Here is a 16,672-nt window from a genome sequence, read left to right on the forward strand (position 1 = left end):
GTTCCTTTGACATGACCCACTTGTGTTTGTTAGATTCCTTGTTGTAATGACAAGATTCTCCATGTTCATCTTGCATATATCCTGCCCCAGTCCTGGAATCAGCCATTTCTCTAAAGAGCTCTGGTTCATTTGAATGGGCAATGGATTTAAAAACCACAATCTGGGCATTAAGGGTACTCATTGCTACTGAGCTGGTCATTGATTCTAGACTTTTAGACTGGGAAAATAACTTTTCAAATTGAAAATACATTATGACTTTATGCTGATATTACCAAGCCAAGTTTAGAATTGAGTTTTTCCTTAAATTTCTGATTTTTATGTGATACCCCTTTTATGTTGAAAATCTTGGTTCTTAATGACAATAAATAATTTTAACTTGTGTTATCCATATATATTATGGTATTATATACATAATAGTTTCAGAATAGTAATACCAGTTTTATTACTAGCAATATGATTGCAAAAAACAGTTTAAGATTTCATTGTAGTTCTTTGTCCTTAGGATATATGTACCATAGTCAGATTTCATTTTTCCAAGTCAATTGAAATAATTCTCTGGGTTATTAAATCACCAACTTGATACATAGTTAAGTTCATTTGTTTCCATTTTGATTTGATATTCGGAGAGTACTTGTTTCTAATCTTTCATTTAATTTTATTTTGTAAGTATGTACAACATTTACATAGTCTCCGAGTCAGATCTACAAAATGATTCCTATGTAATGAGCACTACAGACAGGCCCTATCATCCATCCACTCAACAAGTATTTGTGCTGCCTAGGTGCTGGATATGCAGTGGTGACCAAGCCATGTCCCCTGCCCTTGAGGAGCCCAGTCTATCTTAAGAACCTACCTATAAACAGATGAATTAAAATATGATGTAATAAGTGCTATACTTGAAGGAAAAAAAGCACTAAAAAGCGAGCAGTTTATTGGGGCTGGAGATAAGAATTTGAGTAGAGCCTTAAAAGATAAGTGGGAGCTTGTCAAGGGAAGTCACAAAGAGCTGTGTACATGTTACACATACACTCACTCAACAAATATTTGCTTCCAGGTCCAAACTCTCAGCTGCCCACTTTCTGTTCCCTGAACACTCCTGACATTGATGGCTGACTCCATCCTGGGACCTGAGTGGCAAGAAAGGGAACCTGGGTCACAGTGGATATTTGAGAATATACTAAAGTCTCCCCCTGCCAAAACACTCTCTCAGTACCACAGACCTCTCTTACTATGCCTAGGAAATCCTATAAAAACTAACTTTGCACCCCCAGAAAGGCAGGACTTTGGAGAGACAAGTGGGCGGAGGCACTGACTCCATTTCTATCACTGATGTCCCCTGATCATGGGCCAGAGCATCTCCCCTTGCTCTTCAGGACTATGCCACAATCTCAGTTTCATGCAGCCCATTCTCTAACCACTGCCTTTTATTTCTTTAGCTCGCTCCCTCTGGAATTCGTTCTCTGGTGATTGGGACCTATAATCCACGGATCCTACCACCTTTACACAGCCTCTTACTCCACTCATAAGCCCGTCCCCTCCTTACCCAGCTTAGATGCTAAGATTTATCATAATCACTGCTTTGTGTATACCCTCATCTTCCTTGCCACTTTCTTTCAATGTCTTAGTTGCCTAATAAAACCCCAACTCTACACCTAATGCTTCACCTACCCTGTGCCTGAAACTATGTAGCTAAATGTGTTTGAACAAAAACCCAGACCGATGCTGACTACTGTCACGTTATGTTAATGGCTCTTACCTTAATGAGCCCTCAGTGCTGCCTGGCAATTATACATTTCCCTATTCCATTCCCACTCCTCCCTTGCTAGATGATGATTTCATATTGCGTCCTTCCTCTTCCAACACCTCAGCCAATCTCCCTCTTACTGTTAAACTGCTTCCTAACTAGGAGAGTGCTATGCAGGTTGTATTTTAGAGAGGGGGGAGGAGAGACAGAGAGAGAGAGGGAGGGAGAGAGAGAGAGAGAGGGAGAGAGGGAGGGAGAAATTTGGGGATCAGGTACAAAAAGTTGGACTTTAGGGAGAGAGGTTTTAAAAAAGAGTTTTGGGTTTTTTTCCAGAAATTTAGGAGTGCGTGGAGAAATATATTTTCCCTACTGGGCATACCTCAGGAACCATCATTAAGAGCTTATATTACTTTTAAAGGATTTTTAAAAGCTGGATCTGTATTTCGTTTGGCACTTTGGATGCTATCTAAACATGGTGTTTTCCCTTAAACTGTAAGCTCCAAGAGGGCAAGGTGGGTCTGTCTCCATCACCATTGTGTCTCTAGCCTATACTACAGTATTTGGCACACAGTTGTTGAATGAAACTGTATGGAAATAAATGCACAAATGTGCTTAACTTAGTTTATCCTGGTGTCTTCCCTTCTTAGGTAAGTGGGGAATATGTTTGCCTTTGGATTACTAATGAGATGAACATGAACTCTCTGCTGATGCCCACTATTCACCATGCCAAGGGTTCAAATGAGGCCCTGGATTTTATCTGTGCATGTGAGGGCAGGCGCTAGGGAGTAGGAAAACGGGGGAAGATCCTGGGGCCGGCAGAGGGGAGAAGCAGAATGGGCACATACATTACCTCCACACTCAGGTTGCGTGCCACTCCACGAGCCGTTGGCTTGACAAGTTCGCTCTGACGATCCCCGGAGCACGTGGCCAGCTTCACAGCTGAAGCGCATCAGGCTGCCCGGGGCAAAGCTATCTCCCAAACGGATGCCATGGGCTGGGATGCCAGGGTCACCACAGATTCCCATGCTGGTTCCTATGGGCCAGAACCAAAAAACCCCATTGCTTTTAGCATGGCAGGAAAGGGAGTGGAGAATTTGGAGAGAGAAAGATGCTGGGCTGATGCTAAGGAAGGGCAGTGGGCCCTAAGAATGAGGGCAGTGAAACTGACCGTGTGTCTAGCCTGAGTCACCAGGACAGGCTCCTGCCTTAGTGCTCAGTGGTCAAAGGACACAGAGAGCTGAGGTCATGTGTGGGTTCCCGGGGACCACGAGGCAAGGGAAGAAAGAAGGCAGAGGGAAAGCTTTGTGGAGGAAGTCATGCCTTTTTGTTCTTTGGCTTCTGCCAGCGTGGGATGCCTGTGGTCCAGGCTGGTCTTCTCCCTTTCACCTCTTCTCCACCGTCTGTTGATCTGGTACCCTCTCCATTCCCAGTTCCACTGTCTTAGCTCAGATGCACAACGTCTCTCTCCTGAACTACATTGCCAGAGCCTCCTAACTAATGTCCCTTCCTCTCAAACTCTCCCTCTAGCCTATCTTCACTTTATCCTTAAATCTTAGCAACGAACAACCACAACCATCTGATTTTGGTTCTTTCCTGCTGAATTATCTCTACTGGCTTCCCACTGCTGAGAGAAAGAAGTTCCAACTTTTTAGCAGAGTTTCTGCTCAACAGCCCAGCTTGAATCTTGATCCTGGGCCTTTAATTGAGGATTTCCTATTCACAAATTGTGCAATACAGGTGAGCTCTAGATTAGATATCTTAGATCCCTCATTTCATCCTTTCTTTGCCCCATGCCTCCTGCCGTATTTCTGCATTTATCTGGCTTATTGTGCAAATCCAACCCAGGAGAATTTTAAGGACCCAAGAGGTGGGGGAAGGGGGAGAACAGGAGTCAAAGCTACATGACCCAGTGCCTGCGGGCACCAGTGCATCTCAGAATACGGAGATGCACGGGAGACACCACTGGATCAGCCTAGGCCATGGTAAGCTTGAGGAAGGAGGAAGAAAATGAAGGAATAAATGGCAACTCCATGAGAAGATAAAGTTTCCCATTGATGTGGAATGCATCTCCTCGTGAATCCACGTGTGTAGGCATCGATAGTAACATCTTGACTGCAAGTGGCTTAAGCCATGTGTACCCCACCATCCACTGTTTATGTATCTTCCTCTCAGTTTTGGGATTATTTCCTTTTCCAGTCTAGTCTCAGAATATGAGAATACTATATAACCCCATGTTCCCCATTCTGCTCCTTACCATGGAAGGGGGATTCATTCAGCCTTCAACTCAAACACTTGAAAAAAGAAAGCCTATCACATTTGGCCAGGTTTTCTTATCTTTTGACGTTTTCCAGAATGTAGCTCATGCAACAGGCAGTACAGGGTCCCCTTGAAGGCAGCCCTGATGGTGAGTCGCTCTCTCTCCCTCACTGGCTAGCTGGCCTCAGCTGAAGCCAGCACTATTACACAACAGGCCTGAGGGTGGACTCCTGGGTCCTGGGCATTATTGGACAGAACTGTCCTCACTGCAGTGTTTGGCCTCTGGTTCAATGATATAAGGAAGTCTGGGACAGAATACTGTACCATGGGGGCAGGTGGCAACTGTTGACTCTTTACTGAAGAGGTACATCAGCAAGATGATGACACTGCAGAGGTAGGCAATGAACTTCCTGAAGTGTGTCTCAAATGCCAGAAATCTCTGCATGTCCTTTATGGCCCAGGGACTTATGACTTCTGTTATGCACCCTCTGGGTACACTGACTGTACAGAATGAGGTTTGAAAATCTGACCCTGGAACTCCTGAATGTGTATCTTTTAAGACTGACAGGAGGTGACGTTGCAAAAGATGATATCTGTATCACTGGTGGAATTATATCCCACTCACTAGTACAGATCTAGCGCTACTTCCTAATCACCTATATTTTCCACCTTCACTTTCTTATCTAAGGTATTTAAGATTCATTCATTCCTCAGCCTTAGTATTTATGGAATCCCTTCTACTCCTGTCCTCAGAGATCTCCAGGAAAGCTCTGCCCATGACACTGTTCTCCTAAGTGTCTGTCATCCTTGAGGAAGACACGGGAGAAGTAAGACTGCAAACTATTCTTCAGAATATTCAGAATTGGGGATCAAACAGCTTAATGCAACATATCCCCTAATGAGTGAGGTCCATGTCTTCTGAAGGTTCCTTTCTGCTTCTTACTTTTTCATGTTCCCAAGGTGTCAGCTTGTTTCTAGTCTCCCCTTGACCTTTGATGTGGCCAAGGAAGAGTCCCTTCATCCACACGCAGAACCAGGACTTAGGTAGTCACAAAATTATGAGATCTCAGGGTTGAAAAGGTTTTAGAGGTTTTCTAGCTTCGTTATCTGTAAGAATTGTTTCTGTAATATTTCCAGTATGTCCTTTCACAGCCTTTGCAAAAACGACTTCAGAGAAGGAAAATTACAGTTTGGGAGAAAAGACTTTGGATTCTGTGCTTTTGGGCCAGGAGACTCACTGTGTAGTTGGGTTACATATGCTAATGGGTAGGAGACGCTGAAGCCTTTCTTTCTGATTTCTTCCTCCCCTACCTTGTACTTCCTTTTCCCACGGAGAACAAAGAGCCCCCAATACATAAAACAGAACTTAAGAACACCATTAGTCCTATGTCCTAGAGAAACGTCTAGAGGGAGGACTTTATGCAAAAGGGACTGTTCACCAAAGAGACTGGGGCAAATGCATGCTTGGATGGGCATTTGGATGCGAAATGCATGCCTTTCTTCTGTGGAATACTTCTTCCTCCTGGAACTTGCTCTGTGGACAACTCTGGAGGCCTCAATATACATGATCCTTGTCGTCCCCATGCCAGCCTCCAAGACAGTTCCAATACAAGTCCAAACACACAGGAGTCTGGGGCCCAGCTAATAGGCTAAAGGAGTCCCAGTGGCTCATAAATAATCCTGCCAGTTCATGAACTGGGTGATTAATGAGATTAATGAGGGTGAGAGGCCAAAGTCTTGGGTGTTAACAGAGTGATGTGTCTGGGATTGTCCTGGGCAGCCCACAACCCTTTGAAACAGTGGCCAGTGCTTCAGGAATTTCTTTCTCAGGAGCCCTAACTAATATCTGGTGGGTATTCTGGCAGTGCCCTAAATTTTGGAAGACAGGCTCATCTGGGAACTTCAAACTGCAAGAGCAGCTGCACATCTTGTGGGTGAAGTCCCACTTTGAGGAGAAGGCTTCTGTATTAGGAGGAGGTCAGGATCCTTACCTCTAGAGGGCATCTGGCATGGGAAGTCATAGGCGTTAATTTCAGTGCCATGGTAGGTCCCCTGAGGAACGCCAAGCTACATGAATAGCTGCCCTCTTGTGGACAACATCCCAAGTGGCATCCCTTCTTGGGGCCAGGCAGGCTCACCCCAAAGAAAAGAAAGCTGTGGGGTGCTAAGTGGTTTCTTCATTGGTGGGACAATTCAATTTCAAATATTTTGTTCTTTTATGACATTACAGATGAATATCTGGAAATATGGACACGGGAGCTTTGGCAGTTCCCTGCACGTGCTGTGTTGATAACATCTCTCTGTGTCCCCACAGAGATTAACAGGAAAACAAACTCATTCATAGGAAACGTCTGGGGGCTGGTGTGTTAGTGCTAAAGGGAAGAACTGTATTCACTGGGCAGTCAGGACACAGGACAAACGGGAGAGGTGGTGATACAGAAAGGGAAGCAGGCTGAGGCCCAGGAGTCCCAAACAGGGAAGAAGAGAACACAGGAGGGGGTTTGGACCTGGGCTGAACAACAGGAAGGCTTGGACTATTCCTGGGACTTCATGGTAATAAGGTCTGGACAGGACTCTGGCCATAGGGTGACCTCACAAACTGCGTCTTCACTAGTTTTGCAATCTCTTGGCTGTATGGGCTTGGCCAGCGCTGACTAAGGGCATGAAGCTGGGCTCAGACCACCAAGGGCTGAAGTCCAGTTGGGACCTCTGATAGCCGTGCTCTCTGCCTGGGAGGGATGCGATGAGGGTTCAGAAGGTCTGCTTCCCTCCCATCCATCTGTCACACTCACACCCTCGGGAGCTCGCTCGCCTCCCAGCCAGGTGTTCCTTTGGACCCCCTTCTCCCACACCAGAGCCCATACCTGAGCAGTGGGGGAGGGAGCCAGTCCAGTGTCCATCCAGCCCACACATTCGGGTGGCATTTCCCACTAGAGTCCGCTTGCTGGTGCAGCTGTAATGCACGACCGCCCCCGCAGTATAGTTGTCCCCGGACATCTGGGAATGGGGCGGGGAGCCCGGATGGCCACAGGACACCACTGTGGGGAAGGGCAAACATGTCATCAACTCTGCACCAGGATGAATCATCATCACGGGACACATGCTAGGCTTTTCACGGCGACAGAAGAGCAGAAGAGAAGCTGGGTTATCTACTGAAGCAAACTTCCTGCTGGCACACCCACTCAGCATCAGCAGACAATGCCTACCCACCTCGCTGTCCAGTTTCTGTATCTGTGAACTGCAGAGCGATACCTGTTGTTTTAAGAGCTGAATGAGATAATACATGTGAAACTGCTCAGCACATAGTAGGGACACAGTAATATCCGTTTCTTCTCTTTCTTTCCTCTTGTGCTCACCTCTCCCTATTTCTTCACTGCCGTAGGACATACCAAGAGGTCTCTGGCAGAAAGGTGGTACATATAGTATACGTATAACTACATATAAGTCAGACAGAGAAAGACAAATGTCATATGATACCGCTTATATGTGGAATCTTAAAAAATGGTACCAACGAACCTATTTACAAAACAGAAATTGAGTCACAGATGTAGAAAACAAACTTATGGCTACCAAGGGGGAAAGGAGGGGATAAACTAGGAGACTGGGATTGATATATACACAGTACTCTATATAAAATCGATAACTAATAAGAACCTACTGTATAGCACAGGGAACTCTATTCGGTGCTCTGTAATGTCCTACGTGGGATGGAGTCTAGAAGAGAGTAGATATATGTATATGTATAACTGATTCACTTTGCTGTACACCTGAAACACAACATCATAAATCAACTATACTCCAATAAAAAATTAATTAAAAAAAGGACAAATGGGTGATCTGTCATCCTGAGACTGTCGGCATTGGCCACAGGATCCAGAATGAGGGCCAGTTAGAGTCCTCTCCAAATGCATCTCACAGCTGCCCATATCAGTTGTCTCCAACTTGTCCTCTTCTATTGCAAGTTCCCTTTCCTGAGACACCAAAGTGTAACTGTGGAAACCAGTGATGGGGCTAGAGTGCAGAGCTGAGGTGTACGGGCCAGGGCAGGACAGTGCTGTCGACGTCGCTGGGTTTGCCTCGCGTTGTTCTTGCCACGGTTGATCCCAGGCTCTTTCATTTACTCAACACATACGTATTGAGTGTGAGGCACCGTTATATGTGTTTGGGAGAACAAAGTCCATGCTCTTGTGGAGGTTATGTTCTAGTGAGGATGAGAGACCATGAATAAGAAAACAGGTAATTCTAGGGGTTGCTATGAAGGAAAATAAAGCTGCGTCAGGAAAATGGTGCTCAGGGTGGGATGAGCAGCTGTTTTTGAGTAGGATGGTGATGGTCAGGGAAGATCTCTCTGAGGCAACATTTGAGCAGTGATCTGAGTGATGTGAAAAGGCCAGCCATGTGAGATCTGGGGGAAGAGCATTCTGAGGGAAGGGACATCGAGTGGAAAAGCCCAGAGGCTAGAATGAGCCTGGAGTGTTCGCGAAACAGCAAGAAAGCCAGGGTTGCTGGAATAGAACGAAGAAGGAAAGAACTGAAGGAGACGTGGGTGGAGAGGTTACTGGGAGCCAGATTATGGCATAGAATTTGGACTTTATTACAAGCATGACGGGACCCCACTGGAGTGATATGATCTGATTTACATTTTAACAAGATCATTCTGGCTACTGTGTGGAGAACATTCTAGGGCGGGGCAAGAAAAGAGGGGGCTGATGCAGTAGTTCAAGAAGAGATGATAGTGATTTGGACTAAACCTTGGGGTCTGGCATGCAACTGGGAAGGATAGGTACTCTGGTGGCCAAAGGGCTGGCTGTCTGCGAAGATGGCCACCACAACTCTCCCCATCCCGGCACAGGCCTACCACTCTTCCCACTCCCAGATGTAGAGTCTCTTATTTCCTCCCTCCTTGAACCTGGGTTGGCCTGGGACTTGCTTTGATCAACAGAATGTCGTGGGATTCTGAGCTCTGGCTTAAGAGATCCTTTAACTTCCTCTTCTGCTCTAGGAACCCAGCCTCCAAGTAAAGAAGACCATGTCATCCTGCTGGAGAGAGTGGCCACGTGGAGAACAGCCAGCCGCAAGTCCTCAAACATGGAGATGGGGTCATTTTGGATCTGTTTTGGATCCTCCAGTCCTAACTGAACCACGTTGGGTGCAGATGAGCCAGCCCTGCTGGGATGGTTCATTTTATGTATCAACTTGACTAGGCCACAGGATGCCCAGATATTTGGTCCAACATTCTTCTGTATGTATCTGTGAGGGTTTCTGAATGAGATTAACATTCAAATTGGCAGACTAGACTGAATAAAGCAGATTGCCCTCCCCAGTGTGGGTGGGCCTCATCCAATCTCTTGAAGGCCTGAATAGAACAAAAGGGTGGGGTAAGAGAGAATTCTCTCTGCCTGTCTTTGAGCTCCTGCCTTTGGACTCAGACTTGGACTGGAATTTATACCGTTGGCTCTACCTAGTTCTCAGGCGTTCAGACTCAGACTGGAACTATGCCATCTGCTCTCCTGGGTCTCCAGCGTGTGCACTACAGATCTGGGGACTTTTCAGCCTCCAAAACTGTGTGAGCCAATTCCTTATTATCTATCTATATATCTATATTTGTATCTCTATCTATATCTATAAGGAATTGGCTCACATGATTATAATATATATTATATATTATATTTAGGAGCAGATATATAGATGGCTCATGGTTTCTATAGGTACAGATATATAGGTATAAATCATATATCTAAATCTATATAGATATAGATCTTATTACATACCTATATATACTATATATTCTATCTATCTATAAAATATATGTTAAAAAAATACATATCCTATTGGTTTTTGATTCTGTTTCTCTGGAGAACCCAGATTAATATATCTGCTAAGCTTCACCTAAATTCCTGACCTTTAGAATTGTGAGAAAACAAAAATAGATGCTATTTTAAGTTTTGAGATGGCTTACTACGCAGCAATAGGTAACTGATACAGTGAGTTCCAAGGATTACACTATCTATTCCCTAAGACAACCCTATGAGGTAGGCACTGTTCTTATCTCCACCTTCCTGATGAAGAAAACGAGGCATGGTGAGGCAGAGTAACTTCCGCAAGGTCACAGGCCTGTTCAGCCGTAGAATTAGTTCTTGAAACCTGGCAGATTGACTCCAGAGGGCACACTCTCAAGCACTGTCACTGACTCCCTTCTGCAGTACTGCTTTAATACTGCTGATGAACTCTCTCCTTCTGGAAGGAATGGAGCCCCCAATTATAATTTAAATGATTTTATGACTGTTTACTAGAAATTTCTGGACTTCCAGAAATTGTCCAATTTTAACTCTGAAATGATTTTTCAAAAAAATTCTTTTTTAATGGAAATGCAACATACATATAGAAAAACACAATAACCTTGAAAACAGAGCTTAATGAATTGTCACAAAGTGAATACACTACTCAGATCAAGAAAAGCGTATCACCAGTGCCTCAGAAGCCCCTTCATGCCCTCTCTCTATCACCCTCTCTTCTTCCTTCCTCAAATTAAATTACTGTCTTGACTTCATACACCATTAATTAGTTTGCCTGTTCTTGCATTTTATTTAAATGGAACCATATGGTATATGTTCTTTTGTGTTGCCTTCTTTCACTCAACATCATGTCTGTGACATTCATCTATGCTGTATATAACAGTAGGTCATTATCATTGCTGTATACCAGGGTCAGCAAACATTTTCTTTAATTACTGTCCAGACAGTAATTATTTTAAGTTGTGAGGCTACATACAGTCTGTGTTGCATATTCTTCTGTTTCTTTTTTTTGTACAATATTTTAAAAGTATTAAAAATAAAAACTCTTCTCCGCCTGCCAATGCAGGGGACACAGGTTCGTGTCCTGGTCTGGGAAGATCCCACATGCCGCGGAGCGGCTGGGCCCGTGAGCCATGGCTGCTGAGCCTGCACGTCCGGAGCCTGTGCTCCGCAACAGGAGAGGCCACAACAGTGAGAGGCCTGTGTACCGCAAAAAAAAAAAAATAATAATAATAATAAAATAAAAATAAAAACTCTTCTAAGCTCAAGGGCCATATAGAAATAGGCCATAGGCTAGATTTAGCCCAGGAGCCAAAGTTTGCTGACTTCTGCTATATAGTTTACCATTTGTGTTAGTTATCTCTTCCTGTGTAACAAATTGCCCCAAAGCTTAGACAACAATAAATGCATTACTGATCATGGTTTCTGTGGGTCAGGAATTTGGGAGTGGCTTGGCAGGTGGTTCTGACTCAGAATCCCTCATAAGTTGAAGCCAGGATGTTGACTGTGGCTGCATTCATCTGAAGCCTTGACTGGCTTCCCCTACAGTGACTGATCCAAGAAAGCCAGGTGGAGGTGGGATATCTTTTATAACCTAGCTTTGCAAGTCACATCACTTTACACAGACCAACCCTGGTACAATGTAGGAGTATGCTACATAAAGGTATGAATAGGTTGACTGTCACACCACTGTGGGAATATACCACATTTATCATCCATTTCCTATTGATGGATGTTTGGGTTGTTTCTGGTTTTGGACTCATGAATAATGCTGATAAGAACATTTCTGTTCATGTCTATTAGTGTACATATGTACACATTTATGTTGGTTACCCATAATGATTTCTGTGATAGCAGCTGGTTGTCTTTTCTGATGTTCTTATTTGGCTTTAAAATGTTTCTTTGGGGAATTTGAGGATAGTGTTCAATTATGGTAATATCTAATAATCTCTAAAAATGTATATGCAATGCCAGAAATTATTTTTTCATTACTGGCTTGATCTAGGCTACTTGGGTGTCTCTAAAATTAGCAACTACAGTATATTCTATTGTTTTATTCCCTTCCTGTGGTTTGTTCTTTTAAAGGAGGAAAAAGTCAATAATAATAATGCTTGTGACAAAAGAAAAATTAATGACAATACAATTTGCCTGCTATGGATAAGGAGAAACAAGAAAAGGACATATGATAACAATAAAGAGAAACAACTTGCATTCATTGCATATTTGCATAAAAATCTAGAAGGCGAAGAACAAAGACAAGGTGAATAGCTGTTGCTGCATTTCTCAATTTGTCGATATAAAAGATTAATGTTTTTAATGTCATGCCCATGTCCAAATGGGATCTCTTTGGATCATTCCAGTTTCTGCTGTGGCTCTCTAGCTGCTAACTATGTATTAAGCTCAAACGTGTACATAAAAATCAGCAAGATAGATATTTAGCACTCCTAATAGTAGCAGATTTTCTTGCATTACACAGGATACACATATAACAGGGGATTGAGAAAGTATAAAATTGTAATTAAGCAAAAAACAATAATATAAATCAGCAATTCATGATTGGGTGTGGACTATGCTGAGTCCGATGGCAAAATGAAAAGGCCCCCCACCCTGGTTCCTAAACCATAAGTATGAGAGTTGGACTAATGGCCAGCCACCTCCAGAGCTTCCACTGTTTTTTAAAGCACTTTAGCAGGGAAACGGCATATAACATAGATACGGATCATGCATTTTCCTTGGTCCCTGCATGTCCACACTAATTAAAGCAGTTTGCCTTCACCTGGAAGGAACAGCTGATTGACACAGTTGACTAGGGGATATGTATAGTCATCTACAATTTGTCACAACCCTATTCACAGGTAATTGGATCTTCTAGGAGTAGAAATGCAATTAGTCCACCAAAATAATGTCATGATAACCATGAAACATCAGTGAAAATTATTTTACTGGGAGTCACCTGGGATCTAGAGCCTTACAGCCAGTGGAAGCTCCTCAGGGCTGGTGTTTTTGAAATAGTCTCACCAAATCTCAGGGAAAACTTCTATGTTTTCCCCCTTCAACAAGTGAATAGGCTAATTAGATTCTGATGCTAGTATATCCCTTTTATGGGAATCTTGCTGAAGTTCATATTTAGAGGAAGTAATAAACATTGCTGTCTTTGAATGGGATCTGCTTTGGGAAAATCTACTCCAAAAAGAACTGGTCGGTCCTTTGGTTTCTGTGTCTCTAATAAAACATAATGTGGTGGTGTCAGTAATTACTGTAAGTAGAGTTTGGCGTCTTGTAAATCCCAATGAGAAAAAGAAAAAGAAGTGACCACTGGCTTTCTGTAGTAAAATATATCAGCAATTGTTGAGCATTAGCCACTTTTTTTTTTTGAGAGAGAATGCCTAGCCTGTTTTTAGGCATTGGCCTCTACCAGACTGAGAGCTTGGTTCCTGATTCCCACAGATTAAGATCAATCAAACAAAAGATCATAATGTAAACAAAATAAAACAATGAGAAACAAGTCACCAAGAGTGAGAAGCAGCAGAAAGGACAGTAGCAGAACTAGACTTGAAAAGACACTGATATTGGAAGTATCAAATATAGAATACATAATAAGTATTTACTATGTTAAATATAAAAAAAGAACACATTTACATAGGAACAATACACTATGGAAATAATTAAGCAAATTTGAAAAACAAATATTGCATTCATTTCTCAAATGCAAAATAAATAATTGGAAATAGGAACAGTTAAACCTCAGCTTAACTAAAAAGATAATTATTGAATGGTAAAACATTCAATAATTATCTAGCTAAAAAAAATAAATCTCCATAAATTTTAAAAGACTGAAATCATACAAAGTATGTTCTCCAACCAAAATGCAATGAAACTAGAAACCAATAACAGAAGGAAATTCGGAAAATCCACAAATATATGGAAATAAAACAACACTCTCCCAAATAATCAGTAGGTCAAAGAAGAAATCAGGGGAGTGATTAGAAAATACTTGAGGTGAACAAAAATGAAAACATAGCATACCAAAACTTATGAGATACAGTGAAAGCAGTGCTCAGAGGGAGATTTATAACTGTAATTGCCTACATTAAAAAGAGGAAAGGTCTCAAACCAACAACATAACCTTCCCCTCTAGTAAACTAGGAAAAAGAAGAGCAAAGCAAATGGAAGAAAAGAAATAAAAAAGGTTAGAGCAGAGATAAATGAAATAGAAAAATAGAGAAAATAAACAAAATCAAAAGTTGGTCCTTTGAAAAGGTCAGAAAATTGACAAATGTTCTAGTCTGATGAGAGAGAGAGAGCCAGAGAGAGAGAGGGAGGGAGAGAGAGATAGATACAGGGGGAGAGAGAGGATTCAAATTCTAAAATTAGGAATGAAAGTGGAGACATTACTAACAACTGAGTTTACAGAAGTAAAAAGGATTATAGAATAATATGAACATGAACAGTTGTATACCAATAAATTAGATAACCTAGATGAAATAGAAAAATTACTAGAAACACACAAACTACCAAAAATGACTCAAGAAGAAATGAAATATCTGAAGAGAATTATAACAAATAAGTAGAAACAATCAATAATCAAAATATTTTAACAAAGAAAAGCCCAGGACCAGAGGAATTCTACCAAAATTTTAAAGAAGAAATAATACCAGTCTTAAACTATTCCTAAAAATAGAAGAAGAGGGACAATTGCCAACTCATTCTATGAGGCCAGCATTGTCCTGATACCAAAGCAAAAGATATCATAAGGAAAGAAAACTACAGACCAATATTCCTTATGAATGCAGTTGCAAAATTCCTCAACAAAATACTAGCAAACCAAATCCAGTAGCATATTAAAATGAATTTTACCGTGACCAAGAATGATTTGTTCCAAGAACACAAGAGTTGTTCAACATATGAAAATCAATCAATGTAATACACCATATTAATAGAATGAGGAAAAAAAGCCCCATGTGATCATCTCAATAGACGCAGAAAAATCATTTGAAAAAATCCAATACCCTTTCGTGGTAAAAATGTTCAACAAACTAGGAGTAGAAGAGAACTTCCTCAATCTGATAAAGGGAATTTGCAAAAATCCCACAGCTAACTTCATACTTAATGGTGAAAGAGTGAAGACTTTACTCCAAAGACTAGAAACAAGACAAGAATGTCTGTTTTGCCACTTCTATTCAACATTGTACTGAAGGTTCTAGCTGGGCAATTATGTAAGAAAAAGAAATAAAAGGCATCAGGTTGGAAAGAAAGAAGTAAAATTATGGTTTTTTTTTTTTTTTTTTTTTTGCGGTAAGCGGGCCTCTCACTGTTGTGGCCTCTCCCCTTGCGGAGCACAGGCTCCGGACGCGCAGGCTCAGCGGCCATGGCTCACGGGCCCAGCCGCTCCGCAGCATGTGGGATCCTCCCAGACCGGGGCATGAATCCGTGTCCCCTGCATCGGCAGGCAGACTCTCAACCACTGCGCCACCAGGGAAGCCCTAAAATTATGTTTTTTCACAGATGACATGATATTGGATTATGATATGACATTGGATTAGGCAGTGGTTTCTTAAATATTCCTTCAAAAGCACAAGCAACAGAAGAGAAAATAGATAACTCAGACTTCATTAAAATTCAATACTTTCAGGCTTCCCTGGTGGCGCAGTGGTTGAGTGTCCACCTGCCGATGCAGGGGATACGGGTTCGTGCCCCAGTCCGGGAAGATCCCACATGCCGCGGAGCGGCTGGGCCCGTGAGCCATGGCCGCTGAGCCTGTGCGTCCAGAGCCTGTGCTCCACAATGGGAGAGGCCACAACAGTGAGAGGCCCATGTACCACAAAAAAAAAAAAAAAAATTCAATACTTTCATGCATCAAAGGACATCATCCAGAATTATCTTTGGGAGAAAAGTTTGCAAATTATATGTCTGATAGAGGTGTAGTATTCAGAATATATAAAAACAGTTAAAACAAATGATATTAAGACAAACAACCCAATTAAAAATTGGGCAAAGAACTTGAATAGACATTTCTCTAAAGAAGAGATGCAAATGACCAATAAGCACATAAAAAGATGTTCAACATCATTAGTCATTAGGGACATGCAAATCAAAACCACAATGAGATACCACTTGACACCTGCTAGAATGGCTGTAATAAAAAAGATGGACAATAACAAGTGTACATGAGGATATGGAGAAACTGGAACCTTCATACAGTGCCCATGGGAATGTAAAATGGTGCAGCCACTTTAGAAAATAGTGAACCTTAAAAAATTAAACACAGAGTTACCATATGACCCAGCAATTTCATCCTAGGTATATATTCAAGAGAACGGACAACATATGGTCACACAAAAACTTGTACATAAGTGTTCACAGCAGCATTGCTCATAATATCCAAAAAGTGGAAACAACCCAGATGTCCATCAACTGATGAATGGATGAACAAAATGTGGTATATCCATACAATGGAATAATATTTGGCCATAAAAAGGAATGAAGTAAACAATACATGCTACAACATGGATGAACTTTGAAAACCTTATACTAAGTGGAAGAAGTCAGACACAAAAGGCCACACACATAATTTCATTTATATGAAACGTCCAGAATAGGCAAATTCACAGATGGAAAGTATGGTTACTGGGGGGTAGAGTGGTGGTGGGCAATGGGAAGTGACTGCTAAAGGGTATCCTCCTGGGGTGATGAAAATGCTCTGGAATTAGATAGTGGTGATGGTTGCACAATTTTGTGAATATATTAAAATCACCGAATTACATACTCTAAAAGTGAATTTTCTGGTATGTGAATTATATTTCTCTACAAAAAAAAAGGAAGAAAAATGGAAGTGGATTAAATCCTCCTAAGGAAATGATTATAGATAATATTGATA

The 16,672-nt window shown here is 42.0% G+C and overlaps 1 protein-coding gene across 2 annotated transcripts in view; it reads right to left on the bottom strand.

The window, feature by feature from the left end:
* CSMD2 (CUB and Sushi multiple domains 2) overlaps positions 1-16,672 on the bottom strand; it is a 660,274-nt gene that overhangs the window by 25,617 nt on the left and 617,985 nt on the right. For both annotated transcript variants that reach the window (XM_060081981.1, XM_060081974.1), the window contains exons 56-57: positions 6,865-7,038; positions 2,595-2,777 (exon numbers count right to left, since the gene is read on the bottom strand). In XM_060081981.1, the coding sequence (XP_059937964.1) occupies positions 2,595-2,777; positions 6,865-7,038 (357 nt within the window). The remainder of the gene's footprint in view (positions 1-2,594; positions 2,778-6,864; positions 7,039-16,672) is intronic.

The sequence above is a fragment of the Mesoplodon densirostris genome, chromosome 2, assembly GCF_025265405.1.
Source record: "Mesoplodon densirostris isolate mMesDen1 chromosome 2, mMesDen1 primary haplotype, whole genome shotgun sequence".
Lineage (NCBI taxonomy): Eukaryota > Metazoa > Chordata > Mammalia > Artiodactyla > Ziphiidae > Mesoplodon > Mesoplodon densirostris.